Genomic DNA, 24104 nt, shown 5'->3' with positions numbered 1-24104 from the left:
CGATCCCTGGTCTTGCTCAGTGGGTTAAGGATTCGGCGTTGCTGTGCGCTGTGGCGTAGGTCGCAGATGCAGCCTGGATCCCGCGTTGCTGTGGCTGTGGCATAGGCTGGCAGCTGTAGCTCCAATTTGATCCTTAGCCTGGGAACCTCCATCCATATGCAGCAAGTGTGGCCCTACAAAGCAACAGCAACAACAAAATCTTACAACAAAGAAAAACTCAGGATCAGATGGTTTCATTGGTGAATTCTATCAAATATCTAAAGGAGAATTAACACCAAGCCTTTCTAAACATTTCCAAAAAACTGAAGAGGAGGAACACTCTCAAATTCATTTTACAAGGCTAGCATAACCCTGATAGCAAAGCCAGATAGGGACACTACACAAAAAGAAAATTAGTGGCCAATATCCCTGATGGATATAGATGTAAAAATTCTCAGCAAATTACTAGCAAACTGAATTCAATAGTCCATTAAAAGTGGGATTTATCCCTGAGATGCAAGAATGATTCAATATATACAAATCAATAAATATAACACCACATTAATAAAATGAAAGATAAAAATCATATGATTAACCCAATAGATGCAGAAAAAGCACTGACAAAAATCAGCATCCTTTACTAATAAAATATCTACATTATTGATTTATTGGCTCAAACGATATTTTTTAAAGTGGTATGAGTATTTGCTATTATTTCGTAGCAAAGGACAAAGAAGCAAACAAAAAAGTGCATCGCATCTTTGAAGTCCCACAATGAATGGTTTGTAAAATTAAAAGAAACACATTTATGAGATTAGAAAATTGATGCTACAGGAGTTCCCCTAATGGCTCAGCGGAAACAAATCCAACTAATAACCATGAGGTTGTGGGTTTGATCCCTGGCCTCGCTCAGTGGGTTAAGGATCCGGTGTTGCCGTGAGCTGTGGCATAAGTCACAGATGCAGCTCAGATCCTATGTTGCTGTGGCTGTGCTGTAGGCCAGCATCTATAGCTCTGATTCAACTCCTAGGCTGGGAACTTTCATATGCTGCAGGTGTGGCCCTAAAAAAGAAGGGAATAAAAGGGCCCAGTTGGTGTCCTCGAAGTGATCTATCAGCTTAGCATGAGGGACAACCCTCCCCTAGTTCCCCCCACACACACCCCACACTTCTGGAGACAAAGAGAAACGGAGGAAGCCTTGAGTCCCCCTGCAAGTCAACATGGAAGCCAAGAATATCAGCAACTGAAGCTGTGGATCTTGACTCATTTGACTTGGGTGTGTGTTGACGTGGCTTTTGCCGCACAGCCTCTTTGGACCCGGTGCTTATGGGCGGCATTACCTGGATCCCCAAGAAGATGCAGAGATACCATGGAGGGATATCCAGGATGCTATAAGCCAGGTGGCTGCTGCTTGGACTCCTGGGCTGGTCATCCTTCTTCTTGTCTTGGCTGCCTTCTTGGGAGCTGAATACACCGTCACCCCTCCACTGGGAACAAGAGATGAACATAGTTGAGCATTTCAAGAGGAATCAAGTGGGAGTTCCCATCATGGGTCAGTGGTAACGATCCTGACTAGTATCCATGAGGATGTGGGTTCGATACCTGGCCTCACTCAGTGGATTAAGGATCTGGTGTTGCTATGGCTGTGGTCTAGGCCAGCAGCTACAGCTCCGATTCGACCCATAGCCTGGGAACTTCCATATGCCACAGGTGATGTCCTAAAAAGAAAAAAAAGAAAAAAAGAAAAAAAAGGAATCAAAATGATTTTAAACAGACAGATGGACATCTTTCCAGAGGCAAGAGCAATGGGATAGAGGTCACTGCTGACCAGCTTGGGATTCCTAGGTACAGACTCAAAAGACAAGTGATTTTCTATATAACGCATCTGCAGCAACGCCTCCATGTGAAGTGGAGTGGATGCCCTGCCAGAAGCCCTAGCAGAGAAGCAGCTTCGTGGAGAGGGAATGGGGGCCAACTCCAAGGACAGATAATAGTCAGGTAAATGTGGATTCTGGCCTCACAATGGTATGGCTGACCTTGTCTGTGCTTGCAGAGGCTGGCCCTGTGCCAAAGCCCCCATCACAGCATGTTTATCATAATCCGTCTCTTCTGCTGGACGGTGAGGTCCTAGAATGCACGCTTCTTTGTTGCCCCAGCTTCTAGAGCAGTCCCTGTGCTCAGTATAGACAGAGTGGATGGATCAATGAATGGATATAACAAATCAACGGAAATAAGTGCAGACATACAGAATGCTCTAGGGTCAAAAGCCAAGTTAACATTCCTACACGTTTATCCCAAATTAACTTTGGATGATAAACTTTCTCTTCCAACTTAATGGCTGTATAGCTTGGCAAACTTGGGCCATTACTAATATTTACAAGCCTCAATTTTCTGTAGAACAGAAATGTCAAGAACACCTACTTCATAGTTGAGAAAATTAAATTGGAACATGAAGAAAAGGGGAGATGCTGGTCACAGGATACAAACAAATAGTATAAGATGAGTAGGTCTGGGGGTCTCATGTATAGCAAAGTGATTATAGTTAATACTATTGTATTTTACAGTTGAAAGTTGCTAAGAGAGTAAAGCCTAAATGTTCTCACCACAAAAAAACAATGTGGTAATTATATGACATGATGGAGGTAGTAGCTACAGGCCATGGCGGTAATTGTTTTGCAATGTGTAAGTACACCGAGTCGACCTGTTGTACACCTTAAACCTACACAATGTTATATGTCAATTTCATCTAATAAATCCAGGGAAAAATGGATCACGAAGCACATCATCCAGTGCCTGGCATGGTGCAACTGCCCAATGACTATTCACTGTTATAATGATGATGAGCTGCCAGTCCCAGAAGAGGGCAGAAGGGGGAAAGGCGACAAGGGGACCAGCAGGAAGGTCAGGCACCTCTAGGTGATGGGCCCCAGCAGGGTCCTGAGCTCTGGTCAGACCACAAGGGAGGGCAAGGTCTGCACAGGGACACAGCCAGGGCTGCCCTGAGGGCAGTGGGGGCTTCTCCCAGAGAAAGTTCTGCAAAAGGTGTGAAAGTCACCCACCTCTAAGCCGGAGCGCCCTTTACACAGCCTCAAAGAACAACTTCTGCATCAAGGCTGCTCTGTGACTTCCACGAGTGCTAATCTCTCTACGGGCTCCTTCCATAAAAGAAATTTAATATGACTACACTGATATAAAGATGAAGGTATTATTATATATTAAGGCATTTTCTATAGTCTAAAAATTCTTTTTTTTCTTCTGATTTTAAAAGAAATGAAAACAGGAGTTCCCATCATGGCTCAGCAGTTAGCAAATCCTACTAGCATCCATGAGGATGTGGGTTTGACCCCTGGCCTTGCTCAGTGGGTTAAGGATCCTGCTTTGCTGGTGAGCTGTGGTGTGATGCAGGCCGCAGATGTGGCTCTGATCTAGCCTTGCTGTGGTGTAGGCGGGCAGCTTCAGCTGCAATTGGACCTCTAGCCTGGGAACCTCCATATGCCACTGGCGAGGCTCTAAAAAGACCAAAGACAAAAAAAAAAAAAAAAAAAAGAAAAAAAGAAAAAAGAAAAGAAAGAAGGAAAGAAAGAAATGAAAACATTTTTGTGGGTCTCCAAAAGAATTGTAGGCTGAGTATCCCAGTTGCTCTTCCTAAGGATGGGGGCTCCCGCTAAGGAGAAGCGGAAGGAAATGCAGGTGTGGGGAGGGGAAGCGAGGGCTCCTCGTCTGCTTTGAAGTGAAGAGAGGCAAGAAAGCATCAGATCAGGAGCTAGTGGCTGTCCCTGTGCCACTTCCAGGACAGCATTGGTCCCTGGGGAATGAGATATTCTAAGACAGGGTTTCTCAGCCTCAGCACTATTCCCATTTTGGACGGGGTCATTTTTGCTGCGTTGCTTGTGTGGCGGGGGAGCGGGGCTGTCCCATGCACTGTAGGATGTTTAGCAGCATCCTCGGCTTCTCCCCAGTAGATGCCAGTAGCACACACACCCCTACCTCCCCCCCACTCCTCACCCTCAGTTGCGAAAAGTAAAAACGTCTGCAGACGTTGCTAAATGCCTCCGGCACGGATAAATCCACCTTCGTTAAGAACCACCGTTTCCAGAACACCGATCAGTTCCCGCCATGGAAGCCGTAACAGGGATGGTGTGGCTGACACCGAGCCACGCAGTGGACGTGGAACCCCTGCGTGGAGACAGAAGGCGCCCGGCCTCCCGCTCCACTGGGGGACGGGGGGTGCGGGGACACTGGCGAACCTGCTCCAGATTCCTTCCCCGTGCACGGGGCCCGCACACGGGAGATAGAGAAAATGGCCCAGCGCACTGAGCTTCCGGGCAGCCGCAGGAGCCCGGGGCTGTGGTCAGGCTTATTGATAGTGGGTGGACCCATCTAACCGCAGCACAGCTCTGCAGTCACAATGTTCCTACGGCTCAGAACAGCATTTGCTCAGCAACCTCCTAACATTTAGTTCCCGAAACTTAAATGGAAGAGTTTTGCTTCTAAGCATCTCTTTAGCAATGCCTGGAAGCAGGCATCCCTAAACTGCACCTGGAAGCCTTCCCTGACTTACCCCACCCCTGTCTCAGACTAGAGGAGGCTTTGCTCCTTAGAGGCATGTCCACCACAGCCCCAAACTCGCCTTCCTGCCATCAGATGCTTTCTCCTCCAAAAGGCTGGAAAGCCCCATAACTTCTCTACTCCATCCCTAGCAGTTAGTGTTCAGAGCTCTATCAGCTGAGCGAGAAAATAAATGAACGGATGCATAAATGAATGACCATAAAGAATATGCTCATTGATTACAAAAAAAAAAAATCCTTAACTGGTTAGAACTCCTTTGAATCATCACACTGATCCTATTTAGACTTCTGAAAAGAAGGATGGACGGCTGCTGCTTGGTATTTGGGTTGCGCATGAAAGAAGGTTGGTTTTTGGGCACATAAAAAGAAATATTTAATCATATCTACCTGAATAATCCGGCAGCACATGTAAGGAAATGATATTTACCTCTGGGCCATGGATCAGTTAATTATGAATTTTTGAAGAGCACTTTTTGCATCTATAATCTACTGCAAACTGCATTTTATTATGTCAATATACTCATTCTATAAATATTTTTCCAATAAATACTGAAAGAAAGAAGGTTGGTTTTGTCTAAGGAGGTCAAGGCCAAGCCAGAGATGGACTGGAGGCTGTTGCAGGGAACTCTGGAGAACTTTTCACGAAGTTCTAGTGAATTCGTGGAACAATCAGTGAGGGGGACAGAGGAGCGACAGCTGAGGAAAGAGGAGGGGAGCAGGGAAGAGCAGTTGGCTGACTGGCTGGTTGATGGAGTGATGCCGGGTAGGCCAAGCAGCACAGCAGAGTGTGCAGTTTGAACTTGGGCAGACGTACTCCGTCAGTGCCCTGCCTGGCAGCCAGAGGCACACCACCTCCCCTCTCCCAGCCTCAGTCTCCCCTTCTAACTCTGCGATGGTGGAAAACATACTCAAAATGTGCGTGGCACCCTGTTGTGTGTGCCCATAAGGTCACAAGCCTGGGGCTGGCAGGGCTCTGTGTGTTCTGCCAGCAAACTCACCTCATACCTTCTCCAAAAGGTGACAGGGAGTGAAATGCTGACTGGGGGAAATGTTGGTTTGGGGCCTTTTTCTCCCCTCCTATTCAGATTCAATGACTTGGGAGTTCCCTGGTGGCTCACTGGGTTAAGGATCTGGCATTGTCCCTGCTGTGGCTCCAGTTACTACTGCGGGTGAAGCCAAAAAGAAAAAAGAAAAAGGGAGGTCTGGCTTCGCTCAGTGGGTTAAAGGATCTGGTGCTGCTGTGGCTCTGGTGTAGGCTGGCAGCTGCAGCTCTGACTCGACCCCTAGCCTGGGAACTTCCGTATGTTGCGGGTGTGGCCAGAAAGAAAGAAAGAGATTCAATGACTCAAAGACTGTTCTCAGTCTGATGACCTCTAAATATTCTAATTTCTGTCTGGATATCAACTTGGATCATCTCAAGGTTAGGGAAACCACTTTTGCAACCTCTTTAAAACAGTTTTCTGGGAAACTGACCTTGCACGAGGCCCCACATGGGAAAAAAAAAAAAAGCAGAACTTGGTGGGGGGACTTGTCTTTCTTGAGGACAGCTGGTTCTTTCCTTCTGATAAGAGGGTGTGACTTCAGTGAAACCTGTCAGTGGCTGTTAGAAGGCACAGAGCCTGATCAAATTATATCCATTGTTATTAAGCCCCTCATGTCACCTAGGCAAAGTGCTGAGGCAAAAAATAAAATAAGCAGGTGGAAGATTCCTGTGTGTGAGAGATGAGTCACTAGCTTATTAAAGACATACATAGAAACAAGCAACATCCCAGAGATATTTGAGATCAGGAATTCAAGGATGGTGGTGGAAGAGGCCCCACCTCAGGGCATATCTGAACATGGGGAGTGCCTTTACCCCTGAAGAATCCCCGTCAGGAAGATCCGTGACTCCCACAGTGGCGGATCAAAGCCTCCAAGCCCCTTTTTGAAGGAAGAGCAAAGTTTTATTTATTCATTTTTTTGGTTCATTTGTTTTTTTTAGGGTCACACCCTTGGCATATGGAAGTTCCCAGGCTAGGGGTCCAATCGGAGCTGCAGCTGCCGGCCTACAACACAGCCACAGCAACATGGGATCTGAGCTACGTCTTCGACCTACACCACAGCTCACTGCAACACAGGATCCTTAATCCACTAAGCAAGGCCAGTGATCGAACCTGCATCCTCATGGATGTTAGTCGGGTTCATTACCACTGACCCACAACGAGAACTTGGGCAGAGTGAATTCTTAATGAAGTGCTCCCCGCCAGTGAACACTGGTGTGAGGGGGCAAAGCTCTCCTCCTGGTTGGAGATGTCCATCAACTCAACATATGGGCTATAATTTTACCAAAAGACTTGCTCAGAAGAGGTGTTCTGATGTCACTTGGCATTTTGTGGTGATTTACAGTTTGCAAAGAGCTGCCAATGCATCCTCTCATTTGACTCTCACAACCCATTTTACAGATGAAGAGACTGAAGCTCAGTGAGGTAACATGGCTTGTCCAAGGTACCCTTGTAAAGGGGAAAATGGAAGCCTCCTCTTTTGGTATCGAGGGCAGTTTCCGGAAGGTGCATCCCTGTGCATAGAGGGACATCCTCCAGCTCCCTGGGGCTGACAAGCAGAGCGAGAGGAGAGTTGGTGCAGAGGAAGCAGTGGTAGGAAGGAGGATTCCTGGGGGGAAGATGAACCCCTTGGCCTTCTAACTCCATCCATTGCCCATGCAGCCACCCATGCCCCAACTTGTCCCTCTAGGTTCCTTTCCTAACACTCCCACTCTAGCCAACAGGATTGTCTGGTTTCTCAAAACCTGGCTTCAATTATCCTGCCTCAGTGTCTTTGCTCAGGCTGTGGTCCCCACTTGATCCCCAGGACCCTGCTTCCCCTAAACCCGTCTTCAAAGAGCTCAATGCCTCCTCCTCCTTCAGCTTTCCCCACCCCCATATAATTGTCCTCCTTTTACTCCTAACACATCTTGTCTCTGTTGTGTAATTTACCATTTCCACCCTCGTACCAGAAGTATATACCCTGCTTTCCCTTAGCTAAGTCATTAGCTCTTGGGGTGGGGAAGCTGCCTTCCCCATGTTTATATCCCTAGGAGCTTCTAGCAAAGCAACATGCACATGAAAACCAAAAACATCTCAGAAAAGTGGCCTCCTAATCTGGGTGCTGAAACAAAGCTTTTGAGGAAAATGCAAAGACAGGCAATGAAAGGAGATGGATATGCGCCCGGACCCCTGTACATCCAACCTGGCCTCAAGTGAGCCAAAGACATAGAAAATGTCACAGCCTTCAGAAAATGGAGTCTTCAACTTATTTCCCAGGATTTTTTTCTTATTTTTTTTGGCTTCCATGAGGTAGAGGCAGAGTGTTAAAAAAAAAAAAAAGGTTCAAAATGGAGTCACTTGTGCTAAGCCCCATGTCAGCAAACCAAGTCTTAATATATAATCTAAGTGCAGTTTCAGTCTCTACCAGGAATGTAACCTTTAACCAGTCAGTCTGGAATTACCTGTTCAGCACTGGTGAGGTGACCTGCCTGATAGACCCCTGCTTTCGGGAAAGTGGCCTCGCCTGAAACAACACACTCTTTGATAGAATAACTTCCTTGTCCTCCCTCCTCCTCCCTGTAAAACTCTTCTATTTTGTACAGCTCCTCAAAGCTCCTTTCTATCTGCTAAGATGGGGTACAGTTCAATTCATGAATCGCTGAGTAAAGCCAACTACAGCTTTAAATTTAATCAGTTGAATTTTGTTTTTGTTTTTTTTATCAGAAGGAATTCTGAGGAGAAGAAAGGACAACTTCTCTCAGGTGCCTTCCACGCTCTTCCAGAAGAGACAGCCAGGGTCTCTTCACCAGAAGGCCAACCAGCAGTGGGCAGAGTCTGGCAGCCTGGGTCCCCAGGCACAGTCATGGGTGACCCAGCCTAGGTTCAAGGGTGGCCCCATCCACAGACACTGTGGCTGGGCCAAGTGGGTAGCGGCTCTTTCTGGCCACAGTGGGGCAGAGGGTTCCCACTCTGTTTTGCTTTTTGTTTTGTTTTGTTTGTCTTTTTAGGGCTGCACCTGAGGCATATGGAGGTTCCCAGGCTAGGGGTCAGATCAGATCTGCAGCCACTGGCCTACACCACAGCCATAGCAACACCAGATCCTTAACCCACTGAGCGAGGTCAGGGATCAAACCTGCATCCTCATGGACACTAGTCAGATTCGTTTCTGCTGCACCACGACAGGAACTCCTCCCTCTGTTTTTCTTCAGGGGCCACAATAGGTTGGAGAGAATGATAGGACCAGGGCTCAAGGACAAGCTAGACAGGCCACTGGATGGGCCTCAGACTCCTCATCTCTAAAATGGGAACAGAGGTGCATGCTTCATTGGCTTGAAGGAAGAAAGTACATAAAGTGCCTGGGACAAATGGGTTAGTCAATAAATGTTAATTCTCTCTCTTCTTGTTTCTGCTTTGCTCAGAAAGGGCTACTGATCAAAGAAATCATAATGCTGAGAAACCTGGAGAACAAACATTTAGATGCAACAAAGCAAAGAGGACCCTCCAGCTCTTCCTTCTTCCTTTGCAATTCATTCACAGAGTTCAGCACTCACAGAGGACTCTGCCATCGTGAGGGTGAGGTCTCCAGGACAGCTCTAAGAATCCAAAGTCTTACCTAGAAGGTGAGCCACCGCCCTTAGCACTGAAAATGAAGTGGCATCAGGACCCCATGCTGGGGCCCCCTCCAGGCTTCTTTCCTCCTTTCTGCCTCCACCCTCCCCCACCCCCCATCGGCCCCTCTCTCCCACCAGCACTCACCGAGGGGTCTGGGTGCTCAGGGCTGGCGATGGCCGAGTTCATGGCCGCTTGAGGTCTCTTCCTTTTGGCTTCCTCTCAGGACAAAAATGAAGTGAAGCTGCTCCAGTGGAGGAAGATTAACTTCTCAGCGTCTGCCAAAATAATAAGAGAGAGAAAGAGGAGGATGGGGCCAGCTCCGGGGAGGGGTGGGGCCTTCCAAGCCCCACCTGCTGATCTGCAGCTGACTCCCCTCCAGCCCTCTCCGCTCACCGCGGCTGACCAAGGTGCATTCAGGGTAGCGAAAGTTTCATAATTTGATAAGAACAGGTTATGGCAGAGACGTCAGTGATCCCTCGTGGCACCAAGGAAACAATTCAGGGTGCAGCCCGTGGGGATGTGGCAGGCAGCAGAGCCCTTTCCGGAAGCCAGGTTCCAAGGGGCAGGAGATAAGGGGGGTGAGAGAGAGGCTCTGGGCTGAACATAGAGGCTTCTCAGCTTGCTAAAGCTGATTTCTAGTGGCTGGTGGAGCTGGAATGCAAGCATTGAAAAAGTAGCCCAAGCAGCCTGGCCCCTGAGATGCACTAATGAAGTCATTAGGGAAGGAAAGGTTGTTCCTGCTGACCCAGGAGAGGCCGCAAAGGCTCATGGGTGGAGCAAAAGCCTCATGTGGGAGGCTGAGAAAAAAATGCTGCTAATCCTTGGGTGCTTGTCTCCCTAACACCCAGAAACAGGTAACACTCCTCCCTTCAGAGAAACAAGTCCCAGAAGGTGTCCTCTTACTCTTATTCTGCCCAGGGCACTAAAAGCCTCCTCCAAAATTCTCTGTAAACCCCGCCCTCTGAAGTCCAAAGCAAGCAAGTAGTTGCTATTTATAATGATAGAATGTTCTGGAATGGGTGGCACTGGGTCCCAGATTTTGGGAAACACGTGGTTGGACACATACAGAGGTTGATGGGAGCTGGTCCAAGAAGAAGCCCTGAAACACACAACGAAAAGTTTGACAAGGGAGGGGACAGAGCTGACTTAAGCCTTATAGGAAAACCAAGGTTGGAAGAGAGTCAAAGGTCACTGAGGAGTTGACCTTTACTGACTACTTAACTCTGTGCACTGCACTACACCTTTTTTTTTTTTTTGTATTATCTAACTTCATGTTCATGTTCACAAAAAATGAGCATCACATCCTGATTTTGCGAATCTTAAAAAATCTGTTAATCTTAAAAAAATCAGATTTTTTTTTTTAAGATTAACAAATTCAGGTGTTGATGGGTTAAACTGTTTGCCCAAGATGCATAGCAAATGCAGGAGCTGAGATTCAAATCCAGACAGTCGTGTTCCACAGGCTGTGGGGGTCAAGGAGATGCCAGACAGAACCCACCACTGCCCCGAGTCTGGGTCTGAGGATGCCATGGGCGAGGCTCAGGGCAGAGGGTCCAGGGAGTGTGGCCACAGAGGGGCTTTCCCATGCTACCCTGAGAGGAAACGTGGATCCTCTACAAAAGTGCGGGGGGGGCCCCCCATGCACCTGAGAAGCGAAGGTGAGGATGCGCCCCCGCGGAGGGGGAGGGGGGCTTGGGCCCCCTGAGCGCACCCAGTGCGCAGTGCCCAGGGCGGGGCAGGAGGAGAGGAGGCAGGGGGCAGCGACCACCACCAGCGTCCTTGCTCCGGAAAGGCCTGGCTGGAGCAGGTCCGGGAGGGGGCTGCGGGCACTGCCCCCACACCCCACCCTCCCAGAGCCTCGGGCTCAGGCAGCGGCGGATCATGTTGGTCCTCTCTTTTGCCTGCCGCCTCCGGGGCAGCATGGAAGGGGGACTTCTTGGACTCTTCCCTCCCCGCCCTGAAGTCCTTCCTGCCCCCTGCCGAGGGCTCGGGGTGCAGTTCGTCTCCACCGCAGCGTGAGCTACAATGGTGCAGGTCAGCTGCCGGCAGAGGCAAAGCAGAAGGATGCTCTCCCGTGATGCCTTCATTTGGTTGCCTGGACTGCGTGTTCAGAGCCTTCCTCCCTCTTTCGCCCTCATCCTTCTGGCGTGACACTCTGTGTCTCACATTGTTCTTTGGCTTGGGGTCACTGCCGCTGTCCCCACCTCTCTCAGAAGCTCGCAGGAGGAGACAAGCCAGTATTCTGCTTTTCCTCCGCCTTCCGCACCTGAGAAGTCACTTCCACAGACTGGTCCCTCCAACTCATCACAGGCGGGGCCTGGCTTCACCCCAAAGCCCCAAGGGTACCCACAACTCTCCCACAGCCCCAGCTGGTGGCCCTGCCCTCCCTCCCCGGCTGGAATCATGGTGCTACCCCATACACACACCAGCCTGAGCTTCGCCACACACACCCAGCACATTCACGTGTGATTATTTATGACCCTGTGTTTCGAGTTACAGAAATCTAGTTCTAGTGATTGGCTCAAGCCATGGTAGAGATTGTTTTAAGTATATGGAGTCTCTCTGGGAACCCACCATCTTTTCCTCAAACACATGAGGGAGTTAAAACTCTCCCATTACCTCTGTGTGTGTGTGTGTCTTTTTAGAGCTGCACCTGCGGCATATGGAGGGTCCCAGGCTAGAGGTGGCATTGGAGCTGGGGCTGCCAGCCTACACCACAGCCACAGCAACACGGGATCCAGCCCAAGTCTGAAACCTACACCACAGTTCATGGCAACACCGGATCCTTAGCCCACTGAGCGAGGCCAGGGATCGAACCTACATCCTCATGGATCCTAGGCGGGTTTGTTACAGCTAAGCCACCACAGGAACTCCTTCCATTACCTTTTCACACATCAACTTCTATTCCCAGATTTGAGGCGGTTCCTCAGCATCAGGCACTTTGGGAGGAGAAGGTCCGGGTCCTCTCCACATATAACGCATTAAACTCCCACCGGACACACCACCTTTGTGTGTGGAGTAGGCTACGCAGGAAGGCTTGGCCTGGACGTTTTCACTGTTGAGGTCGGATAAATTGGCAGTTGACTGTTGAAGGAGGGAAGTTGCCAAAAGATACCCCTGGGGCAAGTCACCCTTGACCACAAGCATGAAGGAGGCCGGCAGAAGGGCAAGCTATACTGAGGACGCACAACTTGGTTTTGTCATTGAGAATCCATTTAGCCTTCCCTCATCGTCCTCCAGAGAACCATCCTGGCCCACAGCAACCAGCCCACAGCCTTCAGACAGTTTACCCGTCCTGTGGCTGCTCTGCAAGAGGATGAGGGACCAGTTGGAGCACTGCCAACTTCTGGCCACGGCCTTGGACTAGTGACAGTCCTGGGAACCAACCAGAGCCAAGAGATGCAGTGGAACTTTTGCTGGGACTCTGGGGAGAGAAACATTCATTCTTTCTCACTCATCCCGAACGCAAAGGATGCTGCTCTGTAGCTCCGGAAGCCCTCTCAGGATATAGAGTCTGGGAAAGGGGTCTGTGTGGACAACAGAGCTGAGATGGAGAACAGAGGTCAGGTTCCAGTGATACCTGAATCCATACATCAAGCTGTGTATGGTAGTAAGTTCTCTTTTTGGCTAAAACTAATTTGATTTGAGTTTTCTGTCATTGGCAACCAACCAACCAACCAAACAAAAAAACCAATCCATAGGCATTCCTGTTGTGGCTCAGTGGATTAAGAACCCAACATAGCATCAGTGAGGATGTGGGTTTGATCCCTGGCCTTGCTCAGTGGGTTAAGGATCCGGCGTTGCCACAAGTTGTGGCATAGATAGGTTAAAGATGTGGCTTGGATCCGGTATGTTGACCTGGCTGTGTCCCAGGCTAGGTATCCCATTCAACCCTTTCCCCAGGAACTTCCATATGCTGCAGGTGCAACAGTAAAAAAAAAAAAAAAAAAAAATCTGCAAACTTACCCTTTGACTCCAATACTCAACTGATTCTTTCTCTAGAATAACTTCCACGCCATTTGCCAAGCTTTCGCCCTTCGTTAACGACGACTGTTAAGTTTCAAGGGCATTAAAAATAATAACATCGATGCCAGTGCTGACGACCTCAATATATTCCTACGCAGCCAAATCAATTGTCTCAGTGTGACAACAACAACCCGAGAGTGTACTGGGAAAACAATTTCTAAGATGCTTCTCTGAAATGAAGACCTAATTTGTTAATTATACACTTTTGACCTGAAAGGCCAAGAAACCAACATTAGTCATGGAAGTTGGGGTTCTCTAAATTTTTAACAAGCCCTAACTTGTTTCAACAGGAACTGGAGGTGCAGAATTTTAGGTTTCAATGTGCAAACTTCATAACTTCTAATTTCAATATGTGCAGCTTCGGAAAGCTGCCTCAGGGTCTAAATAGTTCCCATACGCATGCTTAATTAAATCTCTGTTTATATTAACAGGGATTGGCAAACTCTGATTCACAGGCCAGACCTGGCCCATTGCCCATTTGTGTAAATAGAGTTTTCTTGGAACTCATTCACCCCCATGGGTTGCCCCTCCCCTCCCTTCCCCAAGAGACAGCAGGTCACTGCACGGGCAGGCACTCGCTTTGCACTATTAACGCATGTTTTCTGTGTGGATATTTTTCTCTCCCAACCCTCTACCTAGTCTATTTTTTGTTTGTTTGTTTGTTTGCTTTTTAGGGCCACTCCCTCGGCATATGGAGATTCCCAGGCTAGGGGTCTAACCAGAGCTGTAGCTGCCGGCCTACACCACAGCCACAGCAACTCGGGATTCAAGCCACGTCTGTGACCTACACCACAGCTCATGGCAACACCAGATCCTTAACCCACTGAGCAAGGTCAGGGATCAAACCAGCATCCTCATGGATACTAGTTGGGTTCGTTACTGCTGAGCCACAACGGGAACTCCCCTCCACTATTCTAGAAGACAGAGATCTAAGGCCACAGGCTGGAGCCAGGGACTAAGTTTTTAGAACAATATGGTTAATTCCTTGCACCTTGATTTTTCAGACTGAGAGTCCTACCCTATGGTGTGGAGTCTCACCCTTTTGGCCGAGGCCCCTCAGGCAGTGGAGACTGATCACAGAGCCGAAGAAGAGCTGTGCCCTTCGCGGCTGGCCATGCGGAACCTGGTAGAGTCACACACAGCGATAGGGAGGCTCTTGAGGCCGGGGTTCAGGGTGGCTGCCCAAGCAGCAGAGGGCAGCCCATGGAACATTCGGTGCAGACTTTTAGAGGCTGGACTAGACTCATTCCTGATTCATGGGAAAACACTAGAAAAAGAGCCATGGAGGGTGAATTTTAAGCCCCCTGCGCCAGACTGGGAATTTCTAAAAGAACAGACCTTCTTCCCAGAGAGGGAAGGGGCCGGTCCCCAAAGCCCCTACTGGGCCTCTGCCTCTAGGGTAGGGGGAGGGGGGGTGTTTACCAGAACTGGCAGGCAGGTCTCATTGGTACTTGGCAGGTGTCATGGGCCAGTGGGTGGGAGCACATTTCCTGGAGGGCAAAGGACCATCTTTAACACCTGTAAGCTGGGGCACATGCACCAAGGGGTCCCCGGAACCCACCTAACAGTCAGGGAGCTGGATTTAGTGCAAAGCTGAGCTCAGGACTGTGAACCCACAGCAGAGCTAGAGCGAACAAGGCGTGGTTCCAAGACAGCTCTTCAGAATCTAGGGCCTGTGAGCACCTTTTCTGGCTGTGCTTCCAGGGCTGTCTGACATTTCAAGGGCGAATGGACTCACTGACTCATGAACTCAGCTAAAAGCGTGGATGCGAAGGGTGCTTGGGAAGGTCTCGGGAGACCAGGGGCACAGAGGCAGAAGCCATGAGGGTCCCCCGCAATTCCAGCCCCGGCTGCCCCCCACACTCCTGCAGGGGCAGACACCAGAGGCCCAGGGATAATGGCTACAAAAAAGCAGATGGGGCTGGAGATTGGGCCCAAGGAACAGAGCGCCCCCTTCAGTCGAGACACTCAGAGGCTTATGCAGATTCAAGACACACTCTGCTGGGCCCCAGGGTGGGAGGGAGAGGAGGAGGGACTGGCAGGGAGCCAGGAGGCGGGGAGAGACCTTTGCCCAGCATCTGGTCTCCGCCAGCTGTCCCCAAGAGACCCTGGGGCATCGCTCACCAACAGAGCGAGGCACAGCTCAGGTGGGGCAAAGCCAGTGTTCCCCTTCTTTGTGGGGACATAAGACTTATTAGGAAGCCACTGGGAAAGAACAATGTTTTGGAAATAATAATAGTGCAAGGGGGATGGAAAAAGTAAGAGCCTTGGTAGGGGGTGGGTCTCCAAGAAGTGGCTGTGCTCCTGTTTCTGAGGGAGAGTCCAGCAAGAGGACAGCAAGACCCCAGAAGGGACCATCTGCAGGACAGGTCCACGTGCAGGGACCCAAAAGGCGCCCTCCCTGGACACGGAAGCAGCGAATGATTCCTGGGTCCTCGAGCCAGAGAATCAGAGAACGGAGCTTGTCAAGGCAGCTGGTGGGCCTGAAATGATAAGGGCCTTCTCGTGGGGGCACACGTGAACTGAAGAACATGGACCAAAGCGACAACAGACGCCTCTGGGGACTACTGTGAGCACAGGTAACGTGGGGCCAAAGGGAGCCTTCCCTAAAGTCTTGGCACTACGGAAGTGTTTCTGAATTTAGATCTCAGTAGAATGAAGGGTCGAAATAAGTTAACCTTTTGTTACTTTTTGCCCATCTGCTTTTCTTTCTTTCTTTCTTTTCTTTTTTTTTTTTTTTTTTGCTTTTTGGGCCTCATTTGTAACATATGGAAGTTCCCAGGAGGGGGTCTACTCAGAGGTGCAGCTGTCAGCCTACACCACAGTCAGAGTAATGCAGGATCCAAGCCACATCTGTGACCTACACCACATCGCATGGCAATGCCAGATCCTTTTACTGAATGAAGCCGGGGATCGAACCCATATCCTCATGGATCCTAGACAGGCTCTTAACCTGCTGAGCCACAACAGAACTCCCCACCTGCATTTTTTGATTGAAATTCATAGCTGTGACAGATACCCTAAGGAGAAGGGAAGGGTGAACCTTGGCATCACTAGAAATGTCGCCAGGGGTAGCGACTGTGTTGTGTGGGCCATGGACAAAGCAGAATCGGTGTTTGTCACCCCCCCACCCACGCCACTTCTGTGCTCAAATCGGGACTAGTTATCTTGGAGGGAGCCCTTGGTTGGCCCTGCATTGTGCCAGCCCCAGTGCCCCACTGAGGACAGTATGTCTGGGCACCAGGCTCCATTGCAGCTCCCCTGTTACTGGGGGTTGACGGCAGTGGAGGGGCGGGGGGCAGTGGAGGAGCCCAGGTCCGAGGACCCTCCCAGCTCCTGCACGTCTGCCCCCCTCCATTGTGAGCACTGGCTCCTCTTGGCGAATTAGCTGCAGCTAGGAGCCGGGGGCCAGAGACCTTCTCAGATCCGTGCTATACACGCAGTGGGATCCTATGTTGATCCTAACGTGATGGTATGTGGAAGTGGGGCCTTTGGGAGGTGACGAGGGCATCAGCGTGGAACCCTCATAGTGGAATTAATGCCCCTCTGAAAGAGAAACCAGGATGGAGTTCCTGCTGTGGTGCAGTGGGTTAGGAACCTGACTACAGCAGCTCAGGTCGATGTGGAGGCACAGGTTGGATCCCTAGCCTGGTGCAGTGGGTTAAGGGATCCAGGGTTGCTGCAGCTGCAGCGTGGGTCACCGCTGCAGCTCAGATTCAGCCCCTGGCCTAGGAACTTCCATAGGGGGAGGGTGAGGCCATTACAAAGAGAGAGAGAGAGGGAGACAGATGTCAGGAGTTCCCTCACCCCTTCCCCAGTACGAACAGGGAAGCAGGTCCTCACCAGACGCTGAATCTGCCAGTGCCTTGATCTTGGACTTCCTAGGCTCCACACCCGTTGGAGTTCTATCATCACAGCCCCAGCAGACTAAGACCGTCCGGCATGTGTGGAATGCCCTGTGATCGGCTTTACAAGAAGTGGTCTTGGCCTCTGGCCTTTTCTTGGCTCAATTTCTCTCAATAGGCGTTTGACCTAAATACTCTGCCCTCGTTATCCATCTTCTCCAGAATCATTTCTAAGGGGGGGCGCGGTAGCCGTGGAGCTTGGGCTACATACTAAATGCTTTTTCGGAGCAGCACCCAAGGTGGCCCTCGGGGGGGGGGGGGTGGTCTCTGCCCAGCTCTGACCAAGACTCACGGGAACTCAGTCCTTCTCGGAATGGCAGCCTGGCGAGAGGTTCAAAGGCTGACGTTCACTTCCACGCGTGGAAACGTGGCTTCTCCCTTTTTGCCTCCATCTTCTTTTCTTTCTAGATCAGCATAACTGGAAGGAACTACAGAAGAAACTAACAGCCAGAGAAGGTGGGAAACTGCTTGGTCCATGTGCCTCATCTCAGTGAATGAGACCAACACCTACCAACACTCAATCTGGAGTTTAGTCCACCATATGCAATTCTTCCCAAGTTCCGCCAAATTCACCTCCTAAATATACCTCATGTGTGTCCAATTCACCAATGGTAGCAAATACATTACCCTCCTTGAAGCCGACTTCATTGCATCAACTCTTTTTTTTTTTTTCTTCTCTCCTTTTAGGGACACACTTGCGGCATATAGAGGTTCCTGGGGGTCAAGTTGGAGCTACAGCTGCCAGCCTATACCACAGCCACAGCAATGCAGGATCCGAACTGTGTCTGTGGCCTATACCACAGCTCATGGCAATGCTGGATCCTTAACCCCCTGATTCAAACCCGTGTCCTCATAGATACTAGTCGGGTTCATAAACCATTGAGCCACAGTGGGACCTCCATTGCAGCAACACTTAAAACATAAATCTAGTCATGTCATTCCCCTCTTAGAAGTCTCTCTGACTCAGGTGTGCCCTGAGGATACAGAAAAACTAATCCTTAGCATGGCCCGTCATGCCCTTCCCAATGTGGCTTCTCTGAGCCCCACTGCCGACCATTCCCCATCACGGTTCTGCCACACACGACAGGTCCTCCATCAAGAGCAAGTGCATTAGATCACATCATCAGGCTTCTCCATTGTGTCTTAGTCATTAACTCGCGACTCTGGACTCTGCCCACAGAGAGAGGTGGACTTCGACACCTCCTCTTCCACAGTTGAGGGGCGGCTGCAGGGGATGCCTCCAAAGCACGGGTTCTGGTTCCCTCTACCTGACCCAGGACTGACACCATGAGGTGGACCTCCAGCGGGGCAGACCCTCAGGGCAGGCCATGCAGCTGTCATGGCCACAGGGGGAGGAACGGGGCTGGCTTTTCTCTGGATCTTTAGAAACCTCATCTCCACTTCAGATGATGACACAGCCCCTTGGAGAGGGGCACAGCTTAACCAAGGTCTCCGGCCTCCGTGCTGGTGTTCAGATGGGCCTGGGAATTTGCTCTCGTTCGCGTTTGGGGAAGCCAGCAGACCAGGAGATGACTGCCATGGAAAAGGTAGTTTGTTACTCCCCATGCCCAAGAGGAGGGAGGCACGGCCCTTCTCTGAAAAGAAGCAGAGTCAGTCGGGAGGCAGAGGGAGGGAGAGGAAAGCATGCAGGAAGAAATGAGTGAGGCAGGAGAAGCAGCTGCAAAGGCCTTTCTAGCTCGCGATACCCTGTTCCGTAAGGGAACCGCACTCACGGAAGAAAATGTCCCAAGAAAATGTCCCTGAAAGAGGACAGGCCACCTGCCATTGAGTAGGAGCAACTGGGGTCAGTGTGACTCTCAGGACCGCTCACCTTTAACACCTGCAGGGCCCAGGGCACATGCACAAAGGGAAACTGATAGGCCAGGTATCTACGTAGCGCAAAGTCACACATCGAGCTGCCAGACTGTGAATAAACAAGTTCATCACGCCGCCCTGACACGTGCTCCTTCTTAACAACCAGGGGGCCGGTTTGCAGGTGGAATTCTCTGGCTCCTTGGAGTCTGTGCTCCCGCGCGGGGGCCCAGGGAGAGCAGAGCAGACTCATCCCCGCTTTCCTCACCCTCGGTGCCATCCCGCACCACGGTGGCCTCGGGTGTCTGAGGTGGACTCCGGTCTCTCACCCACACTCTGCCCACCCTTCCCCGAGGACACCCGCCCACAGCCACTCCTCGGCCGGCCTGGGCTGCAGCCCTAGGGAGGGGGCCTGCACAGGCTCTGCTGGTGGCAGCAAGGCCCGCATCTGGGAATGAGAGTGAGGTCGGGAAGGGGGGGCTGTGGCCCCAGGTTGGCTTGTGGCTTTGGCCCCACAGACTCCCGTTCCTGCGGGCAGGGGAAGGGCGCCCAGGGCTGAGCAGGCCCCTCTAGCCAGGCCTATGGGTGGTGCTGGCAAGGGCACCCCTTCCCTCCCTTCCTGATGAGCGATCAGCAGCATGTGCAACTGTGAGCCTCAGATACAGCGCCCTCTGTTCCCCGTCAAGTCCTCCTCGCCACCCCCGTTCACCAACACTCCATCAACCAGACTCCCGCCAGGAAAGAGAGGGGACAGTCACCCTGGATCATTGGCACAGGCATCGACGGAACGTAAGGCAACCACGGCGGGGGTGTAGCAGCCGGGACCAGCCATGGCGGAGGACCACGTCCACCGCTGGGCTCAAGGACGAGCGGGAGGAAGAGGTCCTGGGACCTAGAGGATTGCGTCCTGTCGAAAAGGACGACTGGAGGAGGGCGGGGACCTTAGGTTGGGAGAGAGGAGCCGGCCGAGGTGCGCCACGGGGAGGAGCCGGGAGACGCGGACCCTGGCCTCGCTCGCCTCCTCTCTCTCCTGATGGTGCTCCCGGTGGAGTGGGGGCAAAGCCCACCAAAGCCACAGGGCACAGGTCGGCCTCCCTGGGCTGGGCATTGCGTGCGGAAGGGTGAACAGTGGGTCTGGAAGGGCCACCGGGAAACAGCCGCACAGATACTAGAGAACCACTCGGCTAGAAAGGATCAGTAACAGGAGGCAAGGGGTGGGCCTCTGTGAATAGTTTGCTCGCATGATCAATTACAACTGGCCGCCTTCTTTCGTTTTTTTGTTTTGTTTTGTTTTGTTTTGTTTTTTTTAAGGCCGAAACCGTGGCATCTGGAAGGTCCCAGGCTAAGGGTCAAATCAGAGCTACACCTGCCAGCCTACACCAGAGCCACAGCAACATGGGATCTGAGCCATGTCTGCAGCCTACACCACAGCTCACGGCAATGCCAGATCCTTAACCCACTGAGCCAGGCCAGGGATCGAACCTGTGTCTTTATGGATACTAGTCGGGTTCATTAGTGCTGAGCCACATCGGGAACTCCCACAACTGAAGTCTTGATACCAGTGTGCCAGTTCCATGCTGTGCTACGTGGTGACCAGGAAGAAGTGGCACGCAGCTTCCACAGACAATGCACAGGGAAGTTGTGAGTCTGCCCAGCCGAGCACAAGACAGAGACTAGAATCCAGTCCCCTGGGACCAGCCTCTCCCACATCCCTCTCTAGACCTGACAAACAGGGTAGGGATGGAGAACAGATTGGAGAGGGGGTGGGAATGGAACCAGGTTTCACACAGGCTGGTGCGAAGGGACAGTGGACGTCCGGCCTGCAGCTGGACATGCAGGACCAGAGCCCGCAAGAGACTCATGGGCTCCTTGACCTTGAGCGCCAGACCCAGAGGGGACAGGTCCCACCCCTCCTCTCAGCAGCGCTGGCAGGGACCAGCTGTCCACAGGAGGTCCAGGAAAGGGCACTCCAGCCTTCCTCCTGTCTTCTCTATCCACCTGCTCAACTCCCTGGCAACGGCCGGCACACCCTCGGCCCCTGTCCTGCCATCAGTGCACTGAGAAGGCAGTGGCCATTTCCTTAGTTCCCCTAAAACCCAGCAACAAGCAGTGTTCAGCTACAGGGACCAGATTCAAGACAAAACATCATAAAACCCAGACAGGCTAAATTAAAAGAAAATTAACAGGAGTGATGCAAACCAGCCACAATGCTGGATACTACATGGAAATCTTACACAGTTTTCCACTGACGTGTCATCTGACCTGAGAGCAGAGACCCCCGTGAGAAGTGGATTTTCCTGATGGCCTGATGTGAAGGCCCCTCCAGGGAGCTGTGCTCTCAGCCCCACCCACAGACACCTGCGCTTAACTGGAACAGTGTTGATCAGAAGGGGAAGTGTGCCAGCTTCCTTGTCATTACTGGCGGATTTCTTAATTAATGTGCTGCTACTGTCACGGTTTTGGAGTGAAGCCCTACTGCAGATGTTTTCAGGGGCTTGTACTAGGAACCCACTTGCCCCTGGAGCCTGACTTGAATGTGGGCACCACAGATCACTGCCTGTGGGAGGCATCTGGAAACCCTCGCCTCACTTCCTTAGGGCAGTTTGGCCCCCGTCTCCTCTTCCCACCTCCCCTGCCCAGAGCTTCCACATCAGCTCCATCAAACTGCACCATGGCCCTGAGATGCCAGCCCAGGAGAGGGGCTTAGGAGGTTGGACTGAGAAAGCCACGAGGTCTCCGGGACCCGCAGGGAAGAGGACGAGGAGCTGTCACACCCAAACCCCAGTGTGGATCAGTAGTTTTGCTAGATCCCCCATCACACAGTCACAAAGGTAACCGAGTGGGAATGTATTAGAACAGCGACGAATCTTCACAATCCCTCAGTCCAAACCCCTCATTTGATAGATGAGAAAAGCAAGATGATGTGGGACGTATTCAGTATCACACAGGTGGTGAGGGGCACAGCAGAACTAGGATCCAGGTTTTTTAATACCCGGTTTATCACGTGTCAGCAATGTGTATCACAACTACAGGATACAGAGTCTAAGTCTTAACTGAGAGTCAGGAAAATCATACTCTGGACCTTGAAAGTATTACGCAAGGGGAAAGAAGCCAGAGAAAGACAAATGCCATGTGGAATATAAAAAACAAACAAAACCAAAATAAACAGACAAATGAAAGGCAAACAAGGAGACACAGAGGAGCGATTACCAGAGGTTACCAGAGGCGAAGGGGCTGGAAAAGGGGTTCACTGCATGAGGATGAGGGGAAAGGAACTTTGTGGCAGTGGGCATGCTGGAGGGCATATAGAAGTAGAAGCAGAATGCTGTGCACATGAAACTTATATAAAATCATAAGCCAGGAATTCCCGTCGGGCAAACTGGCCATGATGTTGGATACTACTTTTTTTTTTGTCTTTTTCTAGGGCCACACCCTCGGCATATGGAGGTTCCCAGGTGAGGGGTCCAGTCGGAGCTGCAGGTACCGGCCTACACCACAGCCACAGCCACAGCCACGCCAGATCCGAGCCGTGTCTGCGACCTACACTGAAGCTCACTGAAACACCGGATCCTTAACCCACTGAGGGAGGCCAGGGATCGAACCCACAACCTCATGGATGCTAGTCAGATTTGTTAACCACTGAGCCATGATGGGAACTCCATTCTTGGATACTAAAATGGAAATCCCACATGGTTTTCCAATGAAATGTCATCTGACCAGAGAGCAGAATCTGACTAACATCCATGAGGACACCAGTTCGATCCCTGGCCTCGTTCAGTGGGTTAAGGATCTGGTGTTGTCGTGTTCTGTGGTGTAGGTCACAGATGAGGCTTGGATCCTGCATGGCTCTGGCTCTGGTGGAAGCCAGCGGCTACAGCTCCAATTCGACCCCTAACCTGGGGACCTCCATATGCTGTGGGTGTGGCCCTAAAAAAACCCCACAAGCCAATGTTACCTCAATAAAAAATAAATTAAAAATAGTTTTAAACAGAAAACATCCTCATTTACAAGGAGAGGATCATTACATTATTGAAGGGTCTCTAAAGACAGAAAGTTATTGATAGACCATGATGGAAAAGAATATAAAAATGAATGTGTCTATTTTATATATATATATATATATACACACATATATGTGTGTGTGTGTATATATGTATATATATATATGTATATATATATGACTGAGTCACTCTGCTGTACAGCAGAAATTGGCACAACATTGTAAATCAACTACAATTTAACTTGAAAAAAAGAAACTTATCTTCTGCTGAACTAGGAGCCATCTTCGCAATGCCATTTATCATTACAAAAGATGATTTAAAAAAAAAAAAAAGGAGCGTCAGCTTGGTTTTTTCTCTCTTCTTCAGTTTAAGAACCTCACATTTAATTGGAGAGGGGCTGAGATGTGAGGTCTACTGAAGACAGGGACAACCAATAGTAAGTGAGACTGAGCTCGAGCTGAAATTATAGGTGTGAACACATAAAGAGATTAAGAATGAGGACTAATACCAAAAGTTCTATTGTTATTTGCAAAGAAGATGAAGCAGCTCACACATATTTTTTAAAAAAATTAGTCTCTGCAGACTACTTCCACTTCCTCACACCCCCATTCACTTCTTTATTTTTAATTTTTATTTTTTTTAGGTCCACACCTGCAGTATTGTGGAGTTTCCCAGGCTAGGGGTGGAATCAGAGTGCTGGCCTACACCACAGCCATAGCAACGCCAGATCTGAGCCATGTCTGTGACCTACACCACAGCTCACAGCAACACTGGATCCTTAACCCACTGAGCGAGGCCAGGGATCGAACTGGTGTCCTCATGGATGCTAGTTGGATTCGTTTCCGTTGAGCCACGAGGGGAACTCCCCCCATTCACTTCTTACCTCATTGTAACCTCATAGCTGCTCTCTTCACTTCCATAAAACCTTTTTTTTTTTCCCTGGTTTCCTGGTTCTTTTCTATTTCCTCTCAGTCTCACAGGTTGGTGTTCTCCAAGATTCTGCTGATGGCTCTTTTTTGCCCCCTCATTTTTCCCTGAATGATTTCGGTTCCACATTACCCCTTACTGACACCTGCTGAACTGTTACCTCTAAGTCTGTTGTCTCCCTTGAGCTCTAGGGGTGTGTGTGTGTGCACGTGTGCATGTGTGAGAGTGAACACACATTTTTATCCACTTTAG

General features: G+C 50.4%; 1 protein-coding gene and 1 long non-coding RNA gene across 9 annotated transcripts in view; one reads left to right on the top strand and one right to left on the bottom strand.

The window, feature by feature from the left end:
* The window catches only part of LOC125117246 (solute carrier family 23 member 2-like), a 59647-nt gene extending 49827 nt beyond the window's left edge, over positions 1–9820 (bottom strand). The window contains exons 1-3 of one of the 8 annotated variants that reach the window (XM_047762993.1): positions 9575–9820; positions 9326–9456; positions 1320–1466 (exon numbers count right to left, since the gene is read on the bottom strand). In XM_047762993.1, the coding sequence (XP_047618949.1) occupies positions 1320–1466; positions 9326–9367 (189 nt within the window). In that variant the 5' untranslated portion in view covers positions 9368–9456; positions 9575–9820. Of the gene's footprint in view, positions 1–1319; positions 1467–9325; positions 9457–9574 lie in introns of those variants that run through there. The other 7 variants (XM_047762996.1, XM_047762995.1, XM_047762997.1 and 4 more) reach the window with 7 other exon arrangements.
* A 4965-nt stretch (positions 9821–14785) lies between these two features.
* Positions 14786–17755, top strand: LOC125117250 (uncharacterized). Its single transcript, XR_007132556.1, has 2 exons — positions 14786–15786; positions 17521–17755. It is a non-coding gene; the product is annotated as an uncharacterized LOC125117250 (long non-coding RNA).
* The last annotated feature ends 6349 nt before the right edge of the window (positions 17756–24104 follow it).

The sequence above is a fragment of the Phacochoerus africanus genome, chromosome 16, assembly GCF_016906955.1.
Source record: "Phacochoerus africanus isolate WHEZ1 chromosome 16, ROS_Pafr_v1, whole genome shotgun sequence".
Lineage (NCBI taxonomy): Eukaryota > Metazoa > Chordata > Mammalia > Artiodactyla > Suidae > Phacochoerus > Phacochoerus africanus.
This window is presented reverse-complemented; position numbering and strand designations above follow the sequence as displayed.